The sequence below is a fragment of the Hippocampus comes genome, unplaced genomic scaffold, assembly GCF_001891065.2.
Source record: "Hippocampus comes isolate QL1 unplaced genomic scaffold, H_comes_QL1_v1.1 scaffold156, whole genome shotgun sequence".
NCBI classification, from domain to species: Eukaryota; Metazoa; Chordata; class Actinopteri; order Syngnathiformes; family Syngnathidae; genus Hippocampus; species Hippocampus comes.
This window is the reverse complement of record NW_017805744.1, coordinates 6596462-6619874: the sequence shown is the minus strand read 5'-3', so window position 1 is coordinate 6619874 and position 23413 is coordinate 6596462. Positions and strand designations below refer to the sequence as shown.

General features: G+C 41.9%; 2 protein-coding genes across 3 annotated transcripts; one reads left to right on the top strand and one right to left on the bottom strand.

Moving 5' to 3' along the window:
* Positions 1-8751: 8751 nt before the first annotated feature.
* Positions 8752-12225, bottom strand: hmgn6 (high mobility group nucleosome binding domain 6). Of its 2 annotated transcripts, none has more exons than XM_019884317.1 (6): positions 12094-12225; positions 11111-11137; positions 10939-10968; positions 9909-9953; positions 9706-9825; positions 8752-9627 (listed from the first exon to the last, which is right to left on the bottom strand). In XM_019884317.1, the coding sequence occupies exons 1-6, from the start codon at positions 12106-12108 to the stop codon at positions 9580-9582; spliced, it is 285 nt and encodes a 94-aa protein (XP_019739876.1). In that variant the 5' UTR covers positions 12109-12225; the 3' UTR covers positions 8752-9579. The 2 variants fall into 2 exon arrangements, with proteins under 2 accessions (XP_019739876.1, XP_019739875.1); XM_019884316.1 differs by having other exon boundaries at positions 9909-9956; positions 12094-12220.
* A 656-nt stretch (positions 12226-12881) lies between these two features.
* On the top strand, positions 12882-23178 carry sh3bgrl (SH3 domain binding glutamate-rich protein like). The gene is made up of 4 exons (XM_019884315.1): positions 12882-13296; positions 21739-21924; positions 22069-22149; positions 22436-23178. The coding sequence occupies exons 1-4, from the start codon at positions 13252-13254 to the stop codon at positions 22469-22471; spliced, it is 348 nt and encodes a 115-aa protein (XP_019739874.1). The 5' UTR covers positions 12882-13251; the 3' UTR covers positions 22472-23178.
* Positions 23179-23413: the final 235 nt, after the last annotated feature.

Below are 23413 nucleotides of genomic sequence, written 5' to 3'. Positions count from 1 at the left end.
GGCTCGCACGAGAGAGCAGAGAAATGTATACACACACACACACACACACACACACACACACACACACACACACACACACACACACACACGCACACACGCACACACACGCACGGGCGTGCGTGTGCACATACACACAGCTGTATGCGCATCAATTTTCCTAATGGACAGCCCTATTGTTTGCAATAAACAGGCATTTTCTAAAATTACAGAGACACCTCATCCGCACATCTCCATAACTCATTATGGCCTGGTGGCAGGGCGTGTTACTCAGACGTCAAAGTCCCTTTACATCTCGGACTTCAATTTGGCATCGTAGGGTGTGAACATGCAGGTTTGACAGTACAAATGGTTATCTCCATCGATTAAAAGTACAAGTACTTATTTCATCTGCTTGCCCTCTATAGTTTCATGTTAGTGCAATATTTTTAAATGTCATTCTAAAATGAACTTGCCATTCACAATCACCTCAAATTATTTGCAGCTATGGATTATGGTCAAAGAGCCCAATAAAGGGTTGATATTCTTTCGAGGGCACAATTCATATTTAGTATTCACCATTTATGTATACAACATTTTTTTGGTTATTGACAAAAATGATTACAGCCTCACCCTGCTTAACCTGTACCACTCACACCCTCTACATTTTGTCTCCCACTCCACTACCCCACTGTGTGCCTCCCACACATTAGCCTCCTGGACTGCTATGACTCAGTGCTCATTCAGCATGAATAGAAGAAGGTAAAAATATTGAATAACAGCAAGGGGAAGCATTCTTCTGATCGAGATGAAGAAATTGGTCAGGTAAGTGTTTGCGAAATAATTTGTTTTCACACATCCCATGTCACACATCCAGGAGATATGCATACACTGAAAAAAAGTGGTGTGTTGACTTTGCTCAATTTTATTTCATCAACTGGGTGCATGAAATAAAATCACTTGGATCTAAATATGTTTACTTTCAAAAATGTATCTGTTGTGTGTGCAGCGACTTGATACAATAAAATGAAGCTAATTCCATATGTCATTTTTCACTGTAGGCCAAGGTACATTCCTCGTACAGAAATTGACATAAAACTGAAAAATCTTCTCACAAACCGGCAAGAGAACGTATAGTATTGAGTATCGCATCACAGCTCCGTGGAAATGAATGAATGACATCTTCAAGGTAAACTTGTTTAAGACAATGTCTATGCCCCAATGCATTCCAGAGCACCTTGCAATGTACCAGTGTCTTCTTACAGATCATATCCTAATGATTATTCTTCATTCATTTTCTTATTCAGGTTACATAAAAGTACGTATCCGAATTGACTTTGGGTGTGAGATCAACCTGGAGACCTCTCCTGAGTCCCCACACGTTCATATTCTGGTATTATACCCGCTTCCGTGAAAATGCAAATGCTGTATGCCTAATTTGTCGATAATCTTTGTTTCAACTCTGTTATTAAAGTTTTGAACATTGACTTAAAAATGATGTCCCGGCTCTCTCAGCATTTTGAGAATTTTAAACAGCTGGCTCAACTTTAGTTCATTTGTGATACGAACTTCACCCTTGAGAATCAAAGCAATGAAAGGGAAATGGTGAGTCTTCAGGGGAACTTATAGCAGTGTTTGAAATCCATGTTGGACCACCAACAAATGTTTATGCCACAGCTAACCTGATTTTTTTATTTATTCATGAAAACTTGTTTATGTGTTTCTGTAATGGTTACTACATTATTTCAATGCCAGCATACAACCGGTTTGTCTTCCATGAATGAATTATACCCAAATGATGAGCAAATAATCATCCTCTCACATTCAACTGCTCCTCACCAAAGAACTACATAAACAAATTATAAACAAACTGATTGAGGTAAAACACAATTACAGCAACGCATAAGTAGCCAGACATTGAAATGTTCAATGGCAACACTGAACACACACACACACACACACACACACACACACACACACACACACACACACACACACACACACACAGACATCATATGATGAACAATATGTAAAAGTATTGATTTATGACATTGTTATTGCACTGTGTTATGTTGGCCAAGTTTCATACAGTCTTTGAATCCTAATATTGAGTTTTCAAAATTCCTAAAAGAATTCCTCCGTCTGTGCCTCCTTCAGTCTATGCAGATCATATGACAGAAGCATGCTAAGTGGAACGTTAGAGAACTCTCCTGTGGGTGTGGGTGTCCAAAACACAGGTGATGTCAGCGACGTTTTAACAACAACAAAAGGAAAAACACGACACAAATGGTGGGGGCATTGTGGCAGCTGGTTGATGTTTCTCCCAGGAGTATAAAATATATTTTAATATAAAAGTTACACACTGACAAGTACTGGTATACATAAACAACAACCTGCAGACAACAGTAAAAAACAAAAAAACAAAAAACAAAAACAAACCCAAAGCTTGGTAGCTGAATATGTCTGTATGTAAGTGTATTACAGTATTGTTTGTTGCTCCTCAACCTGCCTGAGCAGACTTATTTTTTTTCCTGCACTGACAGATATTCAAAGCTATATATTATTATTAATATTATTCAATGTTAGCCATACATTTCTAAATCAATGCTGGGTCAGGGCCTGTCACTGACAAAGCTGTCAGTTTGGGCCTCTGAAATGTCAAGCCCCACTTACTGTAAGTTATATTTACATGCTTATAGCCAGGAATTTTTCATTGGGTTTGGCCAGGCTGACACAACATCTCATTCAAGGGTGGCCTGGACTTCTTGTCCAAGGTGGCGGTTTAGTATGTTATGAAAGTAAGGATTTTGAGTGAAGCTGACTGTTTTAGTAGACAGGAACCCATGCACTCGGGATAAAAAAATGGCTGAGGCAAGCCTGGTCAACCGCGTTTGGGACTGCTTCACTGAGTTTTCCATCGGATGGAAATGCTGCTCCCTCGATGCACCTGAAAATTTGGAAACACAAAGTAGACTGCACTCAACGTAAAAATCGGTGCATCCGCGTTTTTGTGCCAGGGCAATTCTGTTTTAGCGTGTTGATAAATTTGGTCTCACTGGGCGTTCCGGCCGACAGGACTGCAAGCTCCGCCCCAGCGTGTCATGCAATTTGGTGACAAAAAGTAGAGTATAATTTAGACTGGCAAACAGCAGGTCGAAGCAGTGGCCCAGGTCGAAGCGGTGGCCCAGGTAGTGCAACGGGATTTTGATGGATTTGATCGAGGACAGTCAGATTCGGTGCTTCATGCATGTGTGTGATGGATTTTTATCAGATTGCATTCATAAATATGATGACTCCATGGAACAATACCTCTGAATCAATGAAGAAATCTATTCGGCGAAGAAATGACAATCATTATCATCTTAAAAATATTTTAATAGCACCATGCTGACAGTGTGTCACAACTAAGAAGAAGCAGGGTTGCTACTGGTTGCCTTGCATGGCGGTCTCCAATTGACCACATCACATGCATTGCAGACTACATCACCTGCAAGGGGAGATCTTGCAGTTTACCAGTATAAATGCAGTTTGTATGCATCAATCTCATGTATGGTCAATTTCTTCTTTTGCAATGTAGCACCGTGTGCGCTCCCATTGTCCTGATTTTAATAGGAATGAGGGGAGCCACTTTGATTGACCGGGAGTCAGCTGCATTCCACCCCACAATGGCGCACAACGGTCAAAAAATCCTCCCTGTGCAAAATCAACTCTAACAGCCTTTCCACAACGTGCAACACAACATATAAGATTCCGCATGAAAAAAAAGGGTAAAACTGTTGTTTGAAATATTAACTATGGCCATACGACACTCAAAATTAAGAATGATCTCCTGTATAATGTATATATGTATATAATGTATAATATACATGCAATTTACACTTCTGAGAATGAGAGCTTGAGAGCAGAAAACTGAAAACTGAAGCCGGTACATCAGTTTTTGTGTCGCACTGATGTTGTGTCTCTTTGGGATGATGTTCCAATAGTCCTGTGATGTGGAGCACTTCTGCTGTTTGGACTGAAGAGTCATTTAGCATTGGGACTCGATGACAAGGGGAGTTTCTGTTTGTGTGTGCGTGTTTATGCCTACTCTGATTGACGTCACAGACACCCACTCATTTCCATCTTGCCTGCATACGCAGAGAATAGACTCCCATTTGCATCCAGCTTTTCTTTTTTTTTGCTCCCACCCTTAATGCTCACCTCCTGTTCATTTCTATCACTCCTTCCTCCTCCTGCCTTCCTCTCTTCACTTACACATTTGCATCCGTTGGAGTAGTTTTGGTGGATAAAGAAGACAGTTTACCTAAGCATAAACAATTAGATCACATCCTCTTCGAAAAGCACATTTAAAACAGCTGTCAATAAACGTCTGTTCATATCAAGCATCACTAAGGTTGTGTATGTAGGGAGGGCACTTTGACTCCAGCACGTGAAGGCTCCTTTTGTGTGTGTGTGTGTGTGTGTGTGTGTGTGTGTGTGTGTGTGTGTGTGTGTGTGTGTGCGTGTGCGTGTGCGTGCGTGCGTGCGTGCGTGCGTGCGTCTGTGTGTGTGCGTGTGTGTGTGTGCGTGTGTGTGTGCGTGTGTGTGTGTGTTTCCCACTCCGTGTGTGCTAAATTGTGACGTTGTTTTTTTTTCCACAGGAGATGTTCATCCACACTCACTCGTTGGTATCCCTGGTGATGACAGGCCATCATTTAAATCGCTTCCTCATGAAAGGTCATCCTCATGTTTTACGCAGAAGAAGGTGTGTGCAAACTCACTCACCCACTCTCACCCTCCCCTCCTCCTGTGTGCAAAGCCATGACCATAATGAAGTGCACAGTGGGGGTGGGGAGGACAGTGGCTGGAAATGCGTGGGATGACAGAGTTGGACATTTACGTGTTTGAAAAAAGAATATGAAGACTATTTTAGTCACCACTGCAAGAGTTAGATTGGAGATGAGTGTATATGCAAGGCTTGGTGAGCAAATATAGTGATTCTCCTGAATTTGGCAAACGAGGTCCGACAGACAAACCTAAGCAGGCGGAATAGGACAGTGTGTGTGCGTGTGTGCGTGTGCGTGCGTGCGTGCGTGCGTGCGTGCGTGTGTGTGTGTGTGTGTGTGTGTGCGCGTGTGGTCTTTTAGTAAATCCATTATCAAGTCAGAGTGAATGGACTGATTGATGCATGTGTTGGAACTGTGAAATATCTCAAAGGTTTCACAGATGAGGGAAAGCATGCTGGTGCTAACGAAAACGGTGTTAGCACTGCGCCTTTGTTTGATCGATTCACATATTTCTCCCCTGAGATGAAAGACAATGGAGAATACACGACACAGACACCCTCACTCGAACTGTCTGAGTTAAAATGAGGTTAATAGAAAAGTATATCATCAAATAGATATTGCTATAAGACGGTGTAACACCCACAGCAGGTATTTACCAGTATTCAGTACATCATAAAACGGTGTCAGTAATTCTTAAACATGCTCCTGGGTAAAAATGTACCCATCCATTTCTTTCATACTGCATGTTGTCAGGAGAGTCACGGGAGAGCTGGAGCCTGTCCTGGCTGACTTTGTTTGAGAGACTGAGCACACCATGGACTGGTCACCATGCCATGCTAATCACAGGGCATATACCTGTAGAGTAAAGAAAAACAACCATTCACACTTAGATTAACATCTTTTGCAATATTACAAGAAACCAAACCACCCCTGGAAAACACATGCAAGCACGGGCAAGCATGCAAACTCCAGAAAGGCCTAAGCTAGGTTGTGGATGTGTTGGAGGCTATTCCATCTGATTTCAGGCAAAAGGTGGGGAACTGGACGTAAATTGGGGGGGGGGGGGATGAATAGTTTGGTCAATTCCTGTATATACAGTAATCCAGTTTGATCATTTGACTCAGTAGAAAAAAAACATATGCACACCAAATACATTTGTGGCGTTAACATTGGCACAAGACACAACACACTTGGCTCAAATCAGTCAGAGTCGACAACATCAAATGAGAATAAGTCCATAGATGGGAATATCTTGCTTCTTCAAATCTCTTGCACCAGTGTCGCTAATGCTCCCTGGTTATAATTAAAAGAGGAATACTGTACCGGTACCTTATAGTCTGTGCATGGTCAGAGCAGTTTGATTATGTAATTTCTACTGACTGAGTGATGCAGCTCATTGTTTTCCTCATGCTCAAGGCAACAATGAATGGAGTTGTGTGTATGTGGAGAGCAGAAGTGTCAAATAGAGGTCTAGAGAGTAAAAAAAGATCAACTGATCGAGATCTTGGGGATATTTAATGCGACAATTCAGTTTGTTGTTGTCCACTAAGAGCAACAGTCAACACAGCTCGCATTTATTTATTGATTTATTTTTAGCAAAAACACTTACATTAGCATTGATTTGCAAAACAGTGATATGCAACATTACTGCAACAAATGTAACAATAGTAAAATTTACCTGAGATACTGTATATATTTATTAGGTGCATAAGTATCTGTAACAGGGTTACGCCAAACACTCAGCTGCAAACCACTCTAGTGACAGTTGAAGATCGTGGCTTGATGAAACCAACAGAACCACATTATCTGCAAAAAGTGAAACGCTTTACTGAGAACAGCATGCCGGACTCATTCAATGCATCAGCTGCACCTTGTAATCCTGCCCTTTAATCTGTAGTTATAAAAGTTATGAACAGAATTGGTGGCAAAGGGCAACCTTGGTGGAGTCCAACCATCACTTAAAAAAAAAATCCACTTATTGCCAGCGATGTGACATAAGTTGTACAGGGGAACCGGTACCTCATGGAATATACCCTCCTGTCTGCAATCTTAAAAACGTGACCCCCCCACACACACACACACACCCTGGTCTACAAGTCCAGAGACACTCTTATTGATGTCCATGCAATGTTGCAGCGACATGTCAACCAGAACAACACCACAAAATCCAGAGCCATTAGGAACTCCAGGCAAATCTCATCCACACCCAGGGTTTTGCTACCAAGGAGATTTTTAACCATCTCAGTGAGTTCAATTCCAGAGGTCCAATTGTCCACCTCAAACATTCCAGACTCTGCTTCTTTAGAGGAAGGCGTGTCATGTAGCGGAATTGAGCAGCTCTTTTTAGTATTCTCCCACTAACTCACAACCTTCTGAGTTGAGGTGAGCAGCACTGGATCCTGAGAGGCTGGATGGTGGATCAGAATTTCCTCGAAGGTGTCCAGAAGTCATTCTCCATAGCTTCAGCAGTGCGACCACCAAAGATGCATTCTGCGTAGACTGCCAATACCTTTCAGCTTCCTCAGAAGTCCCACAGGCCAAAAAGGGGATTGCCACCATGACAGGCATCGACCACCTCATGGCTACAGCTTTTGTCTGTCACCTTAACAGTGGATGTACGGAACATGACCCACTTGGACTCTGTCTCCTGCCACCTCCAGGATATGGTCCAAGTTCAGCCAAGGTGTGAGAGTTTAAACTCCATCTGACAGAGGAAATTGCCAGAGGTTCCCAGCAGACCCTCACAATACATTTGGGTCTGCCAGGTCAGACCAGCGTCGTGGGGCAAGAGCCCTGGGGCTCCTAGGACCATTGGAACACAAAAATCCTCCACCACGATAAGTTAATAGCTCTGGGAGGGGTCTGATCAATATAAAAGCAATTTGAAGAAAAAAAACAACTATTTTTTTGAAGCCAATTTAAGTTCACGTGTCAGACTTGTTTGTTGAGTGAGGCAAAGATGCCATCTAGTGGCAGATAGTAGGATAAGTAGGAAAAAACCCCCCCCCCCCCCGCCCCGTCCTCGAGAGACATGTGGACAAAATGGAGTCCGTGGCTCGGCCATGACTGGCTGGCTCAGAGAAGCTGCATCTGCTTCACAAAATAGACGACGAGCAGGAATATTAAAGCGATTATTACGCAGTTGGTGTGGAGGATGCAGGCCGCGAATCGTGCTTGGATTTGCATCAAGTGCGACCTGCCAGAGAGAGAGAGAGAGAGAGAGAGAGAGATTGCTAAATCCCACTTTAAAATATTCTATTTAGACGCGAGCATTATCAAATGTTCACCAGATAATTAAAACACTCTACTCTGAAAATGTTGGCGAACAACAAATATGCATGACGGACTACGGTTTTGGTTGAAAAGCAAAGCAACAAAACTCAAGACTGAAGTTAGCTTTACAACATCATGCATCTTTCATGATTCTGCTTGCATGTAGGTCTTCGTGGAGGCTGAGATAAATGTGGTGCCGTATTGTATTGAAATAATATAATCGTGAATATGGGTCATGGTACTCACACAGGCATTCATGCAGTTGGATGTGAACATGTAAAGGCCAGAGGGGAGTTAAGATTCAGTCATCCAGGGTGAGTATGTCAACACAAAGTTCATGAAAGGGTTCTACTAATGGAGATTCTGACATTGAGCTGTTAGAAGTATTGCCAGGATGCACGACCTTGATCAGGCCAAAATCATGGTTAATCAGGCATCATTATGGATGCCATTTGTGTGTGGTTGTTCGTCTCTGTATGTGCCCTGTGACTGACTGGCGACCAGTTCTGGGGTTATTCCACCTTTTGCCCTAAAACAACTGGGATTAGGCTGCAGCAACTGCAACCAGCAACTTATACATGATGAACAGTGTTGAAAGTGGATGGATGGATTATTTCTAAAATCATCTTAACATCTTCATTAGTTTACCATCAAGAATTTCAGACACATTCAAATTTTTCATTTGCATAATTTTGTTTTCAATATACAATCAAAAAACAGTCTCTAGACACAATGCTTCGAGGAAAATTCCCAGGACTGTTTTTATTAAGAGAATTTCAGAACATAAGAGAAGGACCAGACACCTGCGTTTGTAAGTGATTTCCAAATTCAAATTATGAAAAAAATAAAATAAAACGACCATTTTAAAAGAAACAAGCTGACATGACAGTGTGGATGACGCAAGAGCTGTTTTTTCATCTTTCTCATAACGCAGGGTCGTCTCGGACACAGGTCGTAGGCATCAGTGTTCCAGGAATGTTTTACATGTTCGTCTTCCTCTTCCTTATGGGCAATGCGCTTAATTATTTTTAAAAACACATTTTCAATGGTGAGGTGGGGGGGGGGGGGATCATGAGATACAAGCAAAGGGGAAGTCACTGCATATTAAGAGATCTAAAAGAAACAGCCACAACAACATGGCCGAACCGTTAATAAAACATGGATAGGAAGCTGAACTGCGGGAGAAGGGGGGGCGGGGGGTCTAATCTGCAGAGAAGGTGGAGGGAGGAAAAACACAGGAATACACAAGTCACGACAGAGCCAATCAGGCAGGGGACACTTTCTACACCAAACGAGGCTTTAACAATCACAAAATGCTATTTAAAAAAGATTGTAGTGTGTTGTTTGTCTTGCTTGCAGACACTTGATATGACCACTGCAAATCTGCAAGGTGCTCCATGATCAGCTTTACTTTTTGTGCTAAAAATCTGTACGGATACTTATAAAATCATTGATAAAAATATTCCTCTGTTAACAATACGCCTTGGAGGGAAACCATGTGAGAGACTTGAGAGGGGAGATTCAAGGGGAAGGGCTGTAGAAGGGGAACGCTGGGGCAGTGGTGCTACTCTGTCTTGGCCTCCTCCTTGGCCTCCTCGGGGGCTTCTTCCACCTGCGGTACAGAAGACATGAAGTAAAGTCACCACCATTATTTTGACTTTCCAAGTCCACAGCCCAAGTGTCAGCTCACCTCATTGGTCTTGGCCTCTCCGTTCTCAGAGTGGTTTTCTTCATTGGCCTCTGCCTCGGCGTTCTCCTTTGTCTTCTTGGTCTTCTTGTCTTCCTTCTTATCGTTCACAGCCTTCTCTTTCTGGAAAAGGTAACAAAATTAAGCAGTTAGCTGGATTCATGTTCAAATGCCAGATGGCTGTGTGCACGGCTGGCCTCTCCTACCTTTGCTGGCTTCTTAACCTTTGGTTCCACCTTAGATGTGGCCGGCTTCTGCAAACAGGGATGAGATTAAAAATGGCTCAAATAAGTTTTCTTTGTTACTTTTCAAGACTTTCTTTCCATAGGCACTCTGAATCCCAGGATACATTTTAAAATCAATTGTTACATCAGTTGCTCATTGTATTATCACACTGGATCATTAAGTGGTGGCTTTAGAATTGGTTGCAATATGAAAAAGTAAACTATTACAATACTGGATAACTTTAAGTAAAGTTGCCTTATTTAACTATTTTGGGGATAGGGCTCCAAACCTTTGTTACCCTTGAGTTTGTAAAAAATACATTGTTATCCTTTGGTCACAATTTCAAAATTTACCAAAATCTAAAAAGAGCACGAGTATCGCAGTGGGTTTTTTTCTTTAGGATTTCTGAGCTTTTGAACAGAATGTGAAGCTATTCTATTATCCCTGAAATCACAAATAATACAACCCCATTATGCACACACCATAATGGGGTTACTTTTTACTTTGTATTTAAATAATATGAAGCCCCAACCTCTGGTGGCAACTTTTTCAATTTTATAATCATGTGTCGGACCTGTCTCTGAATGTAAAAGGAGATCATGTTTGATTTAAATGATTTTTATTTTAAAAAGGGGAGAGCTTTGTTCTTACAAGCATATGAATGTAGTTTAAACACAATGTTGTACCTTTTGAACTATTTTCAACTTTTTAAGCTTAAAGTAAGTTACTACTTAAACTCCTGGGTTAAAAATAAAGTTTTAACTCACACTGGATTGTTTTAACCCAAATTGGGTTATTTTTAAACCCAGCAGTTTTAAGGGTGATCATTTAGAATGGAATCATATTTGTGAATTAAAAAACACTCAAATTAATGAAAAAAAAAGGTTTGTCTGGAGAACTATGTGATACCTAATTGACTAGATGCCTGTACATATTGAACTGCTGTTTATCTCATGTTAATTAGCCATATTATTTAATTCAAACATGTTATTTATATTTGTGTTTTCTTACCTCTAATAACCGGGCTGATCTCCTCTTGGGCTGAAAAAGAACACATTATTTTAATCATTTTGCTTTGTAATACTGAGACAGTGTGCAGGTAACAACTATAAAATTACATTTAAAGTGTATTTCTTTTAATAAATTGCTATGTAATGTGTTGTTTTACATTGTCAACACTTACCTCCTCCTTGTCTTCTGTTACTTCTCTCTGCAACCAAAAAAAACAACAGTGAAACATGGAAACAGAAAAATGACATTATTAAATCCTGAATTTGTGTTTATAAGTCGAGTTAAGTGTCACCAAGCGACTTGTGCACTTCATATGATTGACAATAGAGGTGTTGAAAAAACTTTTTCAAATCACCCCAAAACATGAAAGTGTGACAAATACAGCTGCTTTAAACATTTTAGGGCTATGAAATGTCATGGCAACGCATAGGTGGCGAGAGGGGCTCCGAGAAATTGAGCATGTGAGCCACTGGGGACACATTTGGAGGTCCTGGGCCACGCTTGTCCCTTTCACTCCCCCGAGTTTGCCTCCCATTCAATGCATGCAGCTCAGATTTGAAAGCTGGCGCGGGAGTCTCAGTGAGGGCGGGGGGGGAGGAACCTTGCTCACTCTCACGGGCGCCACCCTCAGGCATAGCGGCGCCACCGCAGCCATTTGGGACTACGAACAAAGAGAGAAAATATATCATTTTATCCAAATGCGTTGGCCAATGTTGGATTTTGCGGCCAAAACGCAAAGTAAAGTCACCGTAGTATTTTATGGCGCTACTTTGGAGCGGTTTGGCGAGCAAACGACGATAAGCGAGCCGTTTGTTCTCGGCTGACTCGCCGACGAAGGTGGACAAGCGCTGCAAAGCATGGCTGCTGCTGCTTGTGCTTTAACTGCATAGAGCCACAGACTTGGGAGCTGCATAACGGACAGCGGCGGCTTGCACCGTTAGATAGCCATATTCGCGCGGGAAAATATTCATTCCAACACCAAAAAATTCAAATTATTTTTTGAAAAAAGAGGTTATTTACAGACGACATCCGAACACCATACATTGCGTTATAATTCAGTAATGTCTCAGAGGAATGTCTTCATAAGCGTTTGCATTGCAATCGTGCTCTCTCCAGCCGTCTAATTGTTTTCTATATATTTTTTGGATTACTCACCTTTCTCCTGGGCATGTTGATCTCTAGGAGGTTTGAACGCAAGCACAACTAAAAACAGTTGTTCTCAGTGCATGTGAAGACGAGTGTCTCTCCTATGGTCGCCAGTGTAGTAAACACACAGAAACAGAGAGGCGAGTGGTTGAATGGGGGGAGGGGTGCGGCTAAGCGGCGGATTGACGGTGGCGTCATCCAATCGCTTGGCGCCATTCAGGGCTGCGGAACACTTGGAAATTTGGAGCCGGTGATGGTTAGCGGGTCTGCACGAATGGCTTCTTCTTACAGGGGGAGATGGGAGGACGCCTATGAGAATGAAAGGATTCGAGGACATGTTGGCTGAATACATGTGTAGGGATTGTTCAAGGGGAGAGGTCTCACGGAAAACGCGTCGCATTCGCGACCCCACGGGTGGAAACACGCAGCGCAAAGGCTGTGCCTTTCCCCTGATTTTTTTTAGATAAAACAAATTCAACCAACATCGGCCAACAAAGGGCGACTTTGTTGTGAACCGTATTCGCGTTGAGTCCAATATGGCGCCCACTCCTCTCCTCCCCGAGACATTTTTGTTTGTTTGTTTCGGTTTTCCTAAATTCGTTTGACTGGAAAGGAGTGCGTCGCCTGCACCAGACGCCTGCAGGGGGCCCACTGAGCCCGTCTCTTGAACATGGATGCCCTCGCCTCTCACTGCTGCCTGCTGCACACAAAAAAAATCATTCGCGGCATGTACTATGCATTGCAACTCATCCATTCGCCATTTTCCGTGGTTGTTATTGTTGTTGCTTGGACACATACAAGTGTCGTGTGCATGTGTTGTAGCGCGAAGAGAACAATAAGGTGGCGCCCACATAAATCGTCCAGCCAGACACTCTAAGCACAGTCTCGCCACCTTTTATTTGCCTTTCTGCGGTTACGTGTCTCCCTGCGACTCGAGCTCGTGCACTTCTCACAGCCCAGAATCTCTCGAGAGCGACTGAAAGGGGCGGGGAGGCCAAGAGAGGCGGAGGAGGAATGCAAAGCTCCATCCAGTGCAGAAGAGTAAGAGTGTTTGTGCACGCAGTCCGTCTGCAACGGAGGATCAGACCTGAGAATTAAGTCGTTTCCCCCCCCCTCAACAATACCCAAAGAGCCAGAGCAGCAAACGAACTGCATCCGGGATTGACCATGGTGATCAAAGTGTACATCGCGTCCTCCTCTGGCTCCACTTCGGTAAGTGATGAGAGAATGTTACTTCTTTATTGTGTGGGTATTTGCAGCATCCCTGCCCTCAAAAAGCCACTCGGAGGGCAGCTGAACTTTGATTGAACTCAGAATATATATCGGTATGGAAACGTCTGACCCCTGCGACATGGGCCGTCCTCTTGTATTGGATATTTTAGCTGTGTTACAAAAGAGTTGTAGTAGGAGTCCGACTTACAACACGCTGCTGTGAACTGTGGTGCTATTGGTTATTGTGTTTACTGACAGTGATGGTGATGGCTGCTTAAACCAGGCTTGAACACAGGAAATGCTCGGGTTGCCAAACATTTGCTGCACATTCTCTGCTTGGAATGGTTTAAATTTGCTGTAGGGGTGTTTAGTTTCAGTCGTGCCAATTTCATCTCGAGTGGAAAGGAATGATGGTGATGCAATTCTCCAGAAGTAGAAGTGCAGCTGCAGAATGCAGTTCAAGATATTTCGGATGTCTGGTTTCAGAGTGAAACACAATTTTTTGCATTAAACAATCTTGGGTCGAACCTCTGATTAAAACAAGCACACGCCCACGTGTGCAATTTAAAATAAGAGCTGTATCACAAACCCTGCATTTCCCAAATGCTTATGTTTGATTAACACTATCACAGAGGTCTTACGTAGACGATATTTATTATAATTGCAGTCATAGAAGTGCTCTGCATCATACTGAGACATGTTGCAATTGTTTTGGTTAGCTAATTTCGAAACATCACAGGCTAACATATGAGAAGTAACTACCTGTCACTGTGATGCCTTGCACTTTATTGCCATCACAAACTTCAAGCAGAACAATCGCAGTGTTGTTCAATTAGTAGTACCTTTCAGACAGTGTCATAAAACAGGACATTCATGTATTATCTTTGTAAAAGGATCAAATACGATGCGTAGGTGTACCTAATGTGACAAGTGAGTGCATGGTTTAGCTTTTGTCTTCGCACTTGTCAGTGTCATTCAATGTTCTAGTCTTTTCAGTTTACCAAACTAACATGTCCTTGTCATGATCCTTACATCACCTCAAGATGATGTACTTTCACTCAGCACTCAGTCAGATACACAGACCCTCTTTTCAGCTGGCAGCGCTGAAATGGCTTTATTGCTCTTCCAGTAAATGATTGGTAAAGACTCTGCGGTGGTTTAAAAGAACAGAACCAGTCAACAACTCAGAGACACAGGCTAAGTCAGCCTTGATTCTGATCTCCTTTAGGAATCAGGAGCAACAGAGCCTGATAAATGTGCCATTACAAGCTTTGTTTGGTATATCAGTTGACATTACAGCCTCATAGTCTTTTCCTAGTCATTTCCGAATGTTTGATGGGAAATCAACCCTGTTTAGAGGATACAATAAAAGAAAATATTTGAAACAGCCGAATGGCAAAGCAGCAACTTTTTGTCGTCGCCAAGTCCCAGCTTAATGCAATAAAAACTTTATTTTGTAATGTAGTACGGTGGACGTTTGCTCATCGAGAAAACAGCTCAAACACAAGGACCTCTCTGTTTTTAGTGTGAGCGAAAGAGATAGTTCACATTATTTATCTGCATAAATCTGAGGAAGGACATTTTTCAAGACCACAAAATTATAGCTTGTCTTCTTGTGTTTAATGGTCATCTGTAAAGCTCTACTTCTGGCCACTTCATTAGACACGATGTGCACAATCTAATACGGTCTAATTATAAAGCTATAACAGTCTCTTTTTTACAAAGATGACAATGCTAACACTGTCAGAGAAGCACTGAGCCAAAAGTACACTACTTTTATTCAAGTGACATGATTCGTTTTTTTTTTTTTTGTTGTTGTTTTCAAGTGGCACAACTTGGATATGCATCATGGCAGCGTAAAAAGAAGAAAAACTGCATGTCTTCCTATTGAAATTGGACATTTTCTAAGAAGATATGCGAGTCCAGCGTAAATCCACCTGGTCAATGCAATTTAGATGTCATCGAAAAACACCAATAAGTGGATATACACACCAGTGTCTGCCGAAACAACACAAATAAAGTAACGCGTTAAAAACCAAAACACACACACAAAAAACACTTGTGTTATCATTACATAAGCACATTACAGTGAATCTGCTATTTGGCAAGGCCAGGTAAAATAGCTTAATTTAGATCGATATAGTATATTTCACATTAAAAAAACAGAGCAAAATAAGGTGACACTTTTTAGAAAAAAAGCACCAGCAGTAGCGACCTCGACCTTTCTCTGCATCATCTTAAGCCGTTTACCACCCTGCATTCTCCGGTGTCAACCTCAAAAGGAGCCTTGCCTGCCTGTCGAACCGATACTGCAATCATCCATCACACTGCTGTTTACTGCCAAGCCGGCTGACTCCCTGCTGGTAGCTAAGCTAACGCTAGTTCCTGTTTCACTAATATGGCTCAGAAGGACTAGGGCCTTTGGGCAGCATCTTAGGGTGTTACATAACGTTTGAAAATATTAATTTCTCAGCAATTTGTCAGCCCCCCCCCCCAAAAAAAAAATTGCAATGCAACTTGTGCATCGTGAATAGGCGGATTTCAACTTTAAGGTGGACTGTAATTGTCAACAGTGGCCAATGGAGTAATTTGGGGAGGGGGGTGGGGTCAGCATTTCCCAATTAAACCGAATGTCATGTTTCATACAGGGTTGGGCAATGAATTTTCCAAAGAGGCCATACAGAAAACTGCAAGGGTTGCCGGGGAACACAACAATATGCAATTGTGTTCCATTTATTTAATGTATTTGCATAAAAATTGTGTTGGTTCAGTAAAATTTTACTTGGTAGGCTATATGTTTTTATAAACAGGAAATGAAAATGGTCATCGAAACTATGAGCAGTTATTAAAATGACATGAACGTGATATCTGTATTTCACATTCACAAAAAATTGTCTACAGTGAGCATTATTTTTTCTCTATTTTTAAAGTGCCCTGACATTATGACCACCAACCACTAACTCATATAAGCCGTTCCTGTAGTTGGACATCCTAAATGAATGTAAGTCCAAGTCTCCCTCTTCACTTCAACAGGCAATAAATAAGAATGTTGTCAACATGAGGACCACAGTTGGCATTGCCGCTATTTCCTCTTTTTTTTTTTTTTTCTTCTTCAAACAGTTGCAAGAGGGGTAAGAGAAGTCGTTAAATATGTCCCAAAAATGTGTCCTGCTTCAACCCTCGGTGATCCTCCAGGTTTGATGTGCCCGGAACACCTCACCAGAGAGACACCCGAGCCACCTATTCTGGCCACTCTCAGTGCAACAGAGGCTTGACTCTGAGTCCCTCCTGGATGATTGAGCTTCTCACCCACTGTCTAAGGGAGAGTGCGGGCATCCATGTGGACTAAACTCTTGCTGGGGGGCAATAAGTATACCCACACCTGCTTGGCATCTTACATAGTGAACAGCTCCAGGCTAGAAGACAGTCCAACCACTCTCAAAAGGACTAGTACCAGAGCCCAAGCTTTGTGTGGAGCAGAGCCTGACTATATGTAGTTGGGACTTTGCTGCATTGCATATGAACTCAGTCTCCTTCCCTGAACATCCAGTGGCCTGACTTGAGAGTGACATTCCACGTCACTAGAGCCAGCGTCTGAGTCCCAGCCTTTGGCTACGACCCAACTCACAGTGCACCCGACCCCTGTAGCCCCTTCTACAGGTGGTAAGCCCATGGGAAAGGGGACCAACATCGCCTTTTTGGGCTGTGCCTGGCCAGGCCCCATGGGTGCAGGCCTAGCCACCTGGCTCCCATTATCGAGCCCCACCGGCAGGCCTGGTTCCAGGGTGGGGGGCCTGGTGACACTCGTCCGGGCAAGAGAAAACATAATCCAACAATATTGCTTATCAAAAGGCGGTCTGTGAGCCGTGCTTTGTCTGGTCCCTCATCTAGGATCAGTTTGCCATGGGTGACCCTGCCAGGGGCATAAAACTCCAAACAACTTCGCTTGGAGGATCATTGGGACACACAAATAATGGTGGGATTGGTTTTTAAAAAAAAAAACATGTTTTTTTTTTGTTTGTTTGTTTGTTTGTTTAATTTGGTGGAGCAGCTCCAGTGCATTATTGTGAAAATGGAGACGTTTTTAATTTAATTTTTTTTTTTGTACAAATATTTTTAAAATAATAATTGAAAAAACATTTCCACATGTGCAAATCTGTGATTCCTGAACCGTGAATATGCGGGCATTGACCGTGAACGTAAAGTGCAGTTTTAAAAAGGTGATTTTTATTCACAGAGGGAAAAAAAAAGTCAAAGCTACCAGGCCCTGTGTGAAAATTGAATTGCCCTCTAGTCCTACTGACTGGTTGGGCCTCCCTCAGCAGCGACAATTGAAATCAAGCTTTTCCTACAACAGGCAATAAGGCACAGTCTTGTGTAGGTTGACTGTTACCTCTGCATATGTATTGGTGAACGAATTCTATCATCCCTGATCCAAGATAAAGGGTGGTCTCCCCGTAAAGTGACATCATCTTCCCACCACAGTAAGTTTCAGTCAACAAGGAGTTGGAACAGTGTTGAACTTACTGAATTTCTCAAAAGACTGATGTGAGCCTTGTCCTTTTAAAGTTTTTTCATTGGATACGGTACCCTACTCATGATGCATTATTGTTTGATAAAGATTTGAAGTCATCTCCTGCCCCATATCTTTATTGCTTAGTGCCTTAGTACAAACTGGAGCCACACGTATTTTCCTTATTACCACAGAGATAAGGTTGTAACCGTAATACGATGCATATGCCGTACATATCCGCAATGTTTGTGTGGATTTATACCCGTTTCTTCGCAGACTTTGTAGGTCAGACATTGTGTAATAGGTCAGCGGCGAGGGAGCCTAGCCAAAGCTATTCTTTTGAAAGTGTGTTGTAATGCTAAGCTCAGGCTTGGGTAGGAAGCTACCGTGGCTGTCACACCAGTTTAGCAAGTCTCGGTTTTCAGCACAAATCAGATTTCCTTTAATCACGGCAAAGCTATAAACACTGTACTACACACAGACCCCCTTGCATACGCACATCCAGCGGGTTGACTTGGGGATTCCTGCCTTATGAAAACAAACATCGATATCTTTTATGTTCCCATAAGCATTTGAATTTGTCTGTGAAGAACGGTCGAAAGAAATTTGACATTTCTGTCTTGTATTTAAGTTAAATATAAGTTGACCCTCAGCCTCATCTGTATTGTGGGCGATTGATCCGAGCGTGTGCTACAGTTAATCTAATCGATCTCTGCTCTTGCGTTTAGCTGCTGTTAATGACTGACCTTTTTTAAGGATCGATCGGCCCTGAATCTAATTTCACTTCCTTGACAACACAACACTCACATGGCGGTGAGGATGACGCTGCTGTTAAAGATGTCATTTGGAACTCAAAGAGGAATCATCTCTTGAGGCTGTAAACCAAAATATGGCCTGGAAAACTGTATACTAAATCTTGTATATTGTCATGTTGTTTTGAGTTGGATAAAACACTTTACTGTTCTACTCAATTATATTGTATTTGTATACAAACACATTGTTCTGTTTTTACTGGATTTTGACTGATCTTGCAAGGCCCACAGAATATTTGGTTCTCATGCTATACAAACCTACGACAATAAAGTTTGGACTCTCTTCTTTCAGCAGAAAAAAGAATTTTGTTTCTTTTTCCATTCCTCAGCAATCGGCATTACAAAATGGCTAAGTTTCATGAAAATGGCGATTCCTGGGCAAAAAACGGAGAAAAAGAGCGTTTTGTAAAACCATGCTATTTCAAGCACGTGAGGCACCACTGCCACCTACTGGTCGATTTTTTTACATGATTTACAATGCAAACGGCTTATTCTCATTCACAGATTGCATCAGACCCTCCTCCTCTTTATGACACAAAAAAAAAGTACGTCCTTGGTAGGCGAGGCCTAATTTTAAAAAGACGTACAAGTACGTCTTGTGGAGTTAAAGGCAGCCCCAATAATTTTTGTAAGCTACTTTTGTTTTCTCTGTTGTGTTTGTAAATGCTTGGATGTGTTGTGTCTTTGCTTGTGTGAAGCACATTGAGTTACCTTGTGAATGAAATCGAGTACTTCGGACGAGAACCGATTTAAGTTGCAGCAGGTGAAGGTCAAGGTCAGATTGGTGAATGAAACTTTGATTGGTAAATGTGGGAGGAAACCGGAGTACCTGGAGAAAACCCACACAGGCACGGGCAGAACATGCAAACTCCACACAGGAAGGCCGGAGCCGTAACCGAACTCACGACCTCTACACTGTGAGGTCGACGTGTTAACCAGTCAGGCACCGTGCCGCAGATTCTTCAACATGAATGTATTTATAATTCTTCTCTGAATCCAGGCACATTCCCCAAGAATGTTGAAGGCTTTATCGAAAAATGTGGAACAGGAATGTGCGGAATGACTTGCATCAGCAGTCTTGATTCTGTGGGGATTAGAAACTCATGATACATTTTTAGACAAACAATACAAGGTGTGTACTACTTTTTCAGAGGACCATTCTCAGTGCTATTTGCATAGCTATCTAGCGATATTGTGAATTCCCCCCCAAAAAATTCTGGCTGCTGAATGCCTTTGGGTTTGTCGTTGATAGATTAATACAAGCCAACCCATCAACATTTCATTTTTTTCTTTCATTTGGAGCTGATATACATCTTAAATGATACAGAAATATGCGACACCACATTTTTAGGTGCGCAAAAGTGCTAGTGGGCTTATTTGATTAAAAAGAAGTGACTTAATCATCAGTCGCAGTTTTGTGGTCAGCAGGCTACCTCAATACAAAAGAATCACTGAATGAAATGTTCAAGCTGTGCATAAAGTTACAGTGGCTTTTTTTTTCTAAACATAGTCAGTCCTCGACATGAAACTGATGAGACAAAGTGAGTTTATAACGACTTGCAAGCGGACCTCCATGGGCAGATGATGTAAAGTTCACCAGGAGATCACAGATCCTGGGAGTCTTCAACCCCAATCATTCATGTTAGTATATGTCAAGATAAACTTGATTTGGGTATTGGTTTGTGCTCCAAGAGCATGCATCAAAAAGTTTTCCCCATCAAAAAGTCGAAAATAATGTATTTGCACTGTGGTTGAGAGAGGAAAGTAATTTCATCTGTGCTGTATGTTGCACATCGAGCGTATTTGACAATAAAGCTTGACTTGAGTTGACTGCGATTAAGTAATCTGTCTGGTCTCCAGGCATGGTGCTATCTCACCGATTATTACTCGAACAAGCCTGTGCTTATACTCATACTCATACTTTGCCATGATATTGGTTAACATTCCACCAGGTGAATATTGCTCTGCAATTGAGGGTGACAGAAAGAATGTGTGTGTGTGTGTGTGTGTGTGTGTGTGTGTGTGTGTGTGTGTGTGTGTGTGTGTCGACTTGCAGCAGGCCTTATTTGGCTCGTGTTTGACTGGTTACCTCCTCTCAAGACCCAGAGGAGCTTTTGTTTCCGTCTGGCCTTGTAGGGCCATCCTCCCTCTTCCATGCAGCCACCAAGGCCCTATTGGACAATGCACTCAAACACACATCTATGTACTGTAAGAGGCAGGGCTAAAACACAGTCAAAACAATGACTTTCCAAATCAACAGAATGGCTGAAGGACCTGCTTATTCTCTCAAAATGAGTGCTTTGCATCCAGTGTAAATCTGGTGTAAATGGTGGAAAATATGCCACATATTGCTATTTTCCTTTCCTTCAAACTTTAAATGCATTGTTGTAGACAACCAGAATGTATTGTACTTATTGATTTTCTCGTCTATTTCAATATGCAAGTGCATAAAATAAACACAAGAATGGCACTCAGTAGAGCAAGTTCTATTTCCTTTTTTTTTTTTTTTTGGAGGGGGAGGGGATAAAAGTTGTATTTTTTTTTCATATTACATCCAAAAAAAACAAATGTAATTCAAACAATACCCTTTGTGCTTTTGTAATTAGTGCAGTGTGTCTTCGCGTATTATAACCTGGTGAGGATTTAAGTAAATTACAGTTCAAGCAATCCCCTTACAAAACAAAAGTATTAAAGACGGAGATGAGATTATTTTGTCCATAAAGGCTTTTTGGTTATCTGCACCCTTCTCCTTGAATCTCAAGGAACTGGTGTCCTCAAATATTTTTAAATCCAAATTGAAAGCTACAGAAAGAGCTTCCATAGAATGTTAATGTTTCAGTTTGGCTGCTTGAGCAATATATTGATGGTTTCATCCAAAATGTTGTGCTTTGTGAATTTAGTTTAAGCCTTCTTTTTCACACAGTGAAGAGTTTTTCCTGTGTTGTCTGTATCACAAGTGTGGAAGTGTGAATTGTTGTTGTTTTTTTTTTTCAGACCATAAGCATTTGGTAAAACCAAAAATTTCTGTTTCCTCAAATTGCTCTTCGCAGGAGACACATGACTAACCCACCACTTCCCTTCTTTCCCACTCTAAAATGTCCCTCCACCCACCCACAGATTAAAAAGCAGCAGCAGGACGTGATGGGCTTCCTGGCAGCCAATAAGATCGGTTTTGAGGAGTATGACATCGCAGCCAATGAGGTCAACCGGAAGTGGATGCGGGAGAACGTCCCGGAGGACTCTCGTCCAACCACAGGGAACCCTCTACCGCCACAGATATTTAATGAAGACAAATATTGCGGGGTGGGATAGAAACAAACGCATTGAATTATTATCACCCACGTTAAAGTGGACAAATATCTCTGTCTGTCTAGCTAGCTAGCTAGACTGAAAAAGCTAGCTAGCTATCGCTAACATCTTTCCTTCTCTTTCATCATTGGTTCTCAGAACTACGAGGCCTTCTTTGATGCCAGAGAGGACAACGCCGTTTATGCATTTCTGGGTCTTACTGCTCCCCCCGGCTCAAAGGTAAAATTTCAGTCAGCCATCAAAAACGCCTTGGTTTCTTCTCTCTTGTCGTCAGTCCTCAAACAAGACTGTGATTACCATTAAGAAAAGAATTTGATTCCATGTTTTCTCACGTCACCAAAGCATGACTCATGTGCTTCTCTCTGCTGCACACTGGCTTTCCATCGTAAAAACAAACGCATGAAAGTGTGCCAGTTCGTTACCATACCCCTTTCATGTAGCGCGTGAAATAATGTAACACACAATCAGATCAATATTTCACAATCTGTCCTTCCTTTCTTCGCAGGAGGCTGAGGCTCAGCTGAAGAAAGCACAACAGTAGCATTCCCCTTTTCTGCTTGAAAACCAGACCCAACCTGACCAGGAATACGTTGAAAATATATACATGAAAAACGTTACTCTTAATTTTTCAGGTTTTTACAATTCTTTCATGATTGTGCCTTGTTAGTTATTGTGAAATGAGGTACAGCAAAAGCAAAACCATGTTCTGCTTATCACGACTCTGCAGTGCTTCCTCAAGCGACCTTAAACTCTCAACCTGCTAGCCTACCGGTCCAATGTCAAGTCAGTCATCCATTTAGCATGATTCAAAGATGTGCAATGTAGTCTTCCAATATAGACAGACTTGTGCACGAGATAATGTGCAAGTCAGACTCATCATGACAACATTGATTATTAGAAGGTCTTAAATCTTCCTGAATTACGGAAACATTTTCATTTTGTGCTCCTGTCTGTTCTGTTATTCCCAAAGGTACAGCACCTTCTGCAGAAGCAACCCAATCCCATGGTTTTATGCTTTTTGTACCTTTCCTTCAAGCGGTCTTTAAGATGTTTTAACAACAACCTTTTTCTACGTGAGAATATATGTTCAACGATGAGACTTCAGGCAGCGCCAGGTGTGATATTTGCTGTTTTTTTTTTTTTTTGGATGAGTGGAACAGTTATTATGTAAGCCTCCTGTTTTGTATTGTGTTGGAAGATGTTAGTTATCTTCCCTAACCTACATTAAAATGCTAAACTAAAAACACGCATCTTCGTTTTGTAATGGGTTTGATAAAGGACAAGACATACTTCAATGTATCAATTCTTGATTTTTAATTTTGAAAATTTGTGGACGATCTGCCACTCCTAGGTAATTTCCAAAGTGTTTTATGGGGTTGAGGTCAAGGTTCTCAGGTCAATATTATGACGATGATTATTATTATTGTTGGTCCTTACCTGAGCCTTGCGCAACGGTAATGTCATGTACAGCCGACAGCAAGTG

Excerpts from the sequence above, each read along its gene's own strand:
- hmgn6 (XM_019884316.1), bottom strand. Across the intron at positions 10,969-11,110 it reads TAACAGAAGACAAGGAGGAG|CCCAAGAGGAGATCAGCCCG; the intron begins GTAAGTGTTGAC and ends GTTCTTTTTCAG. Across the intron at positions 9,826-9,908 it reads AGGTTAAGAAGCCAGCAAAG|AAAGAGAAGGCTGTGAACGA; the intron begins GTAGGAGAGGCC and ends TACCTTTTCCAG.
- sh3bgrl (XM_019884315.1), top strand. The coding sequence starts at position 13,252 with ATGGTGATCAAAGTGTACATCGCGTCCTCCTCTGGCTCCACTTCG. Across the intron at positions 21,925-22,068 it reads ATGAAGACAAATATTGCGGG|AACTACGAGGCCTTCTTTGA; the intron begins GTGGGATAGAAA and ends ATTGGTTCTCAG. Across the intron at positions 22,150-22,435 it reads CTGCTCCCCCCGGCTCAAAG|GAGGCTGAGGCTCAGCTGAA; the intron begins GTAAAATTTCAG and ends CTTTCTTCGCAG.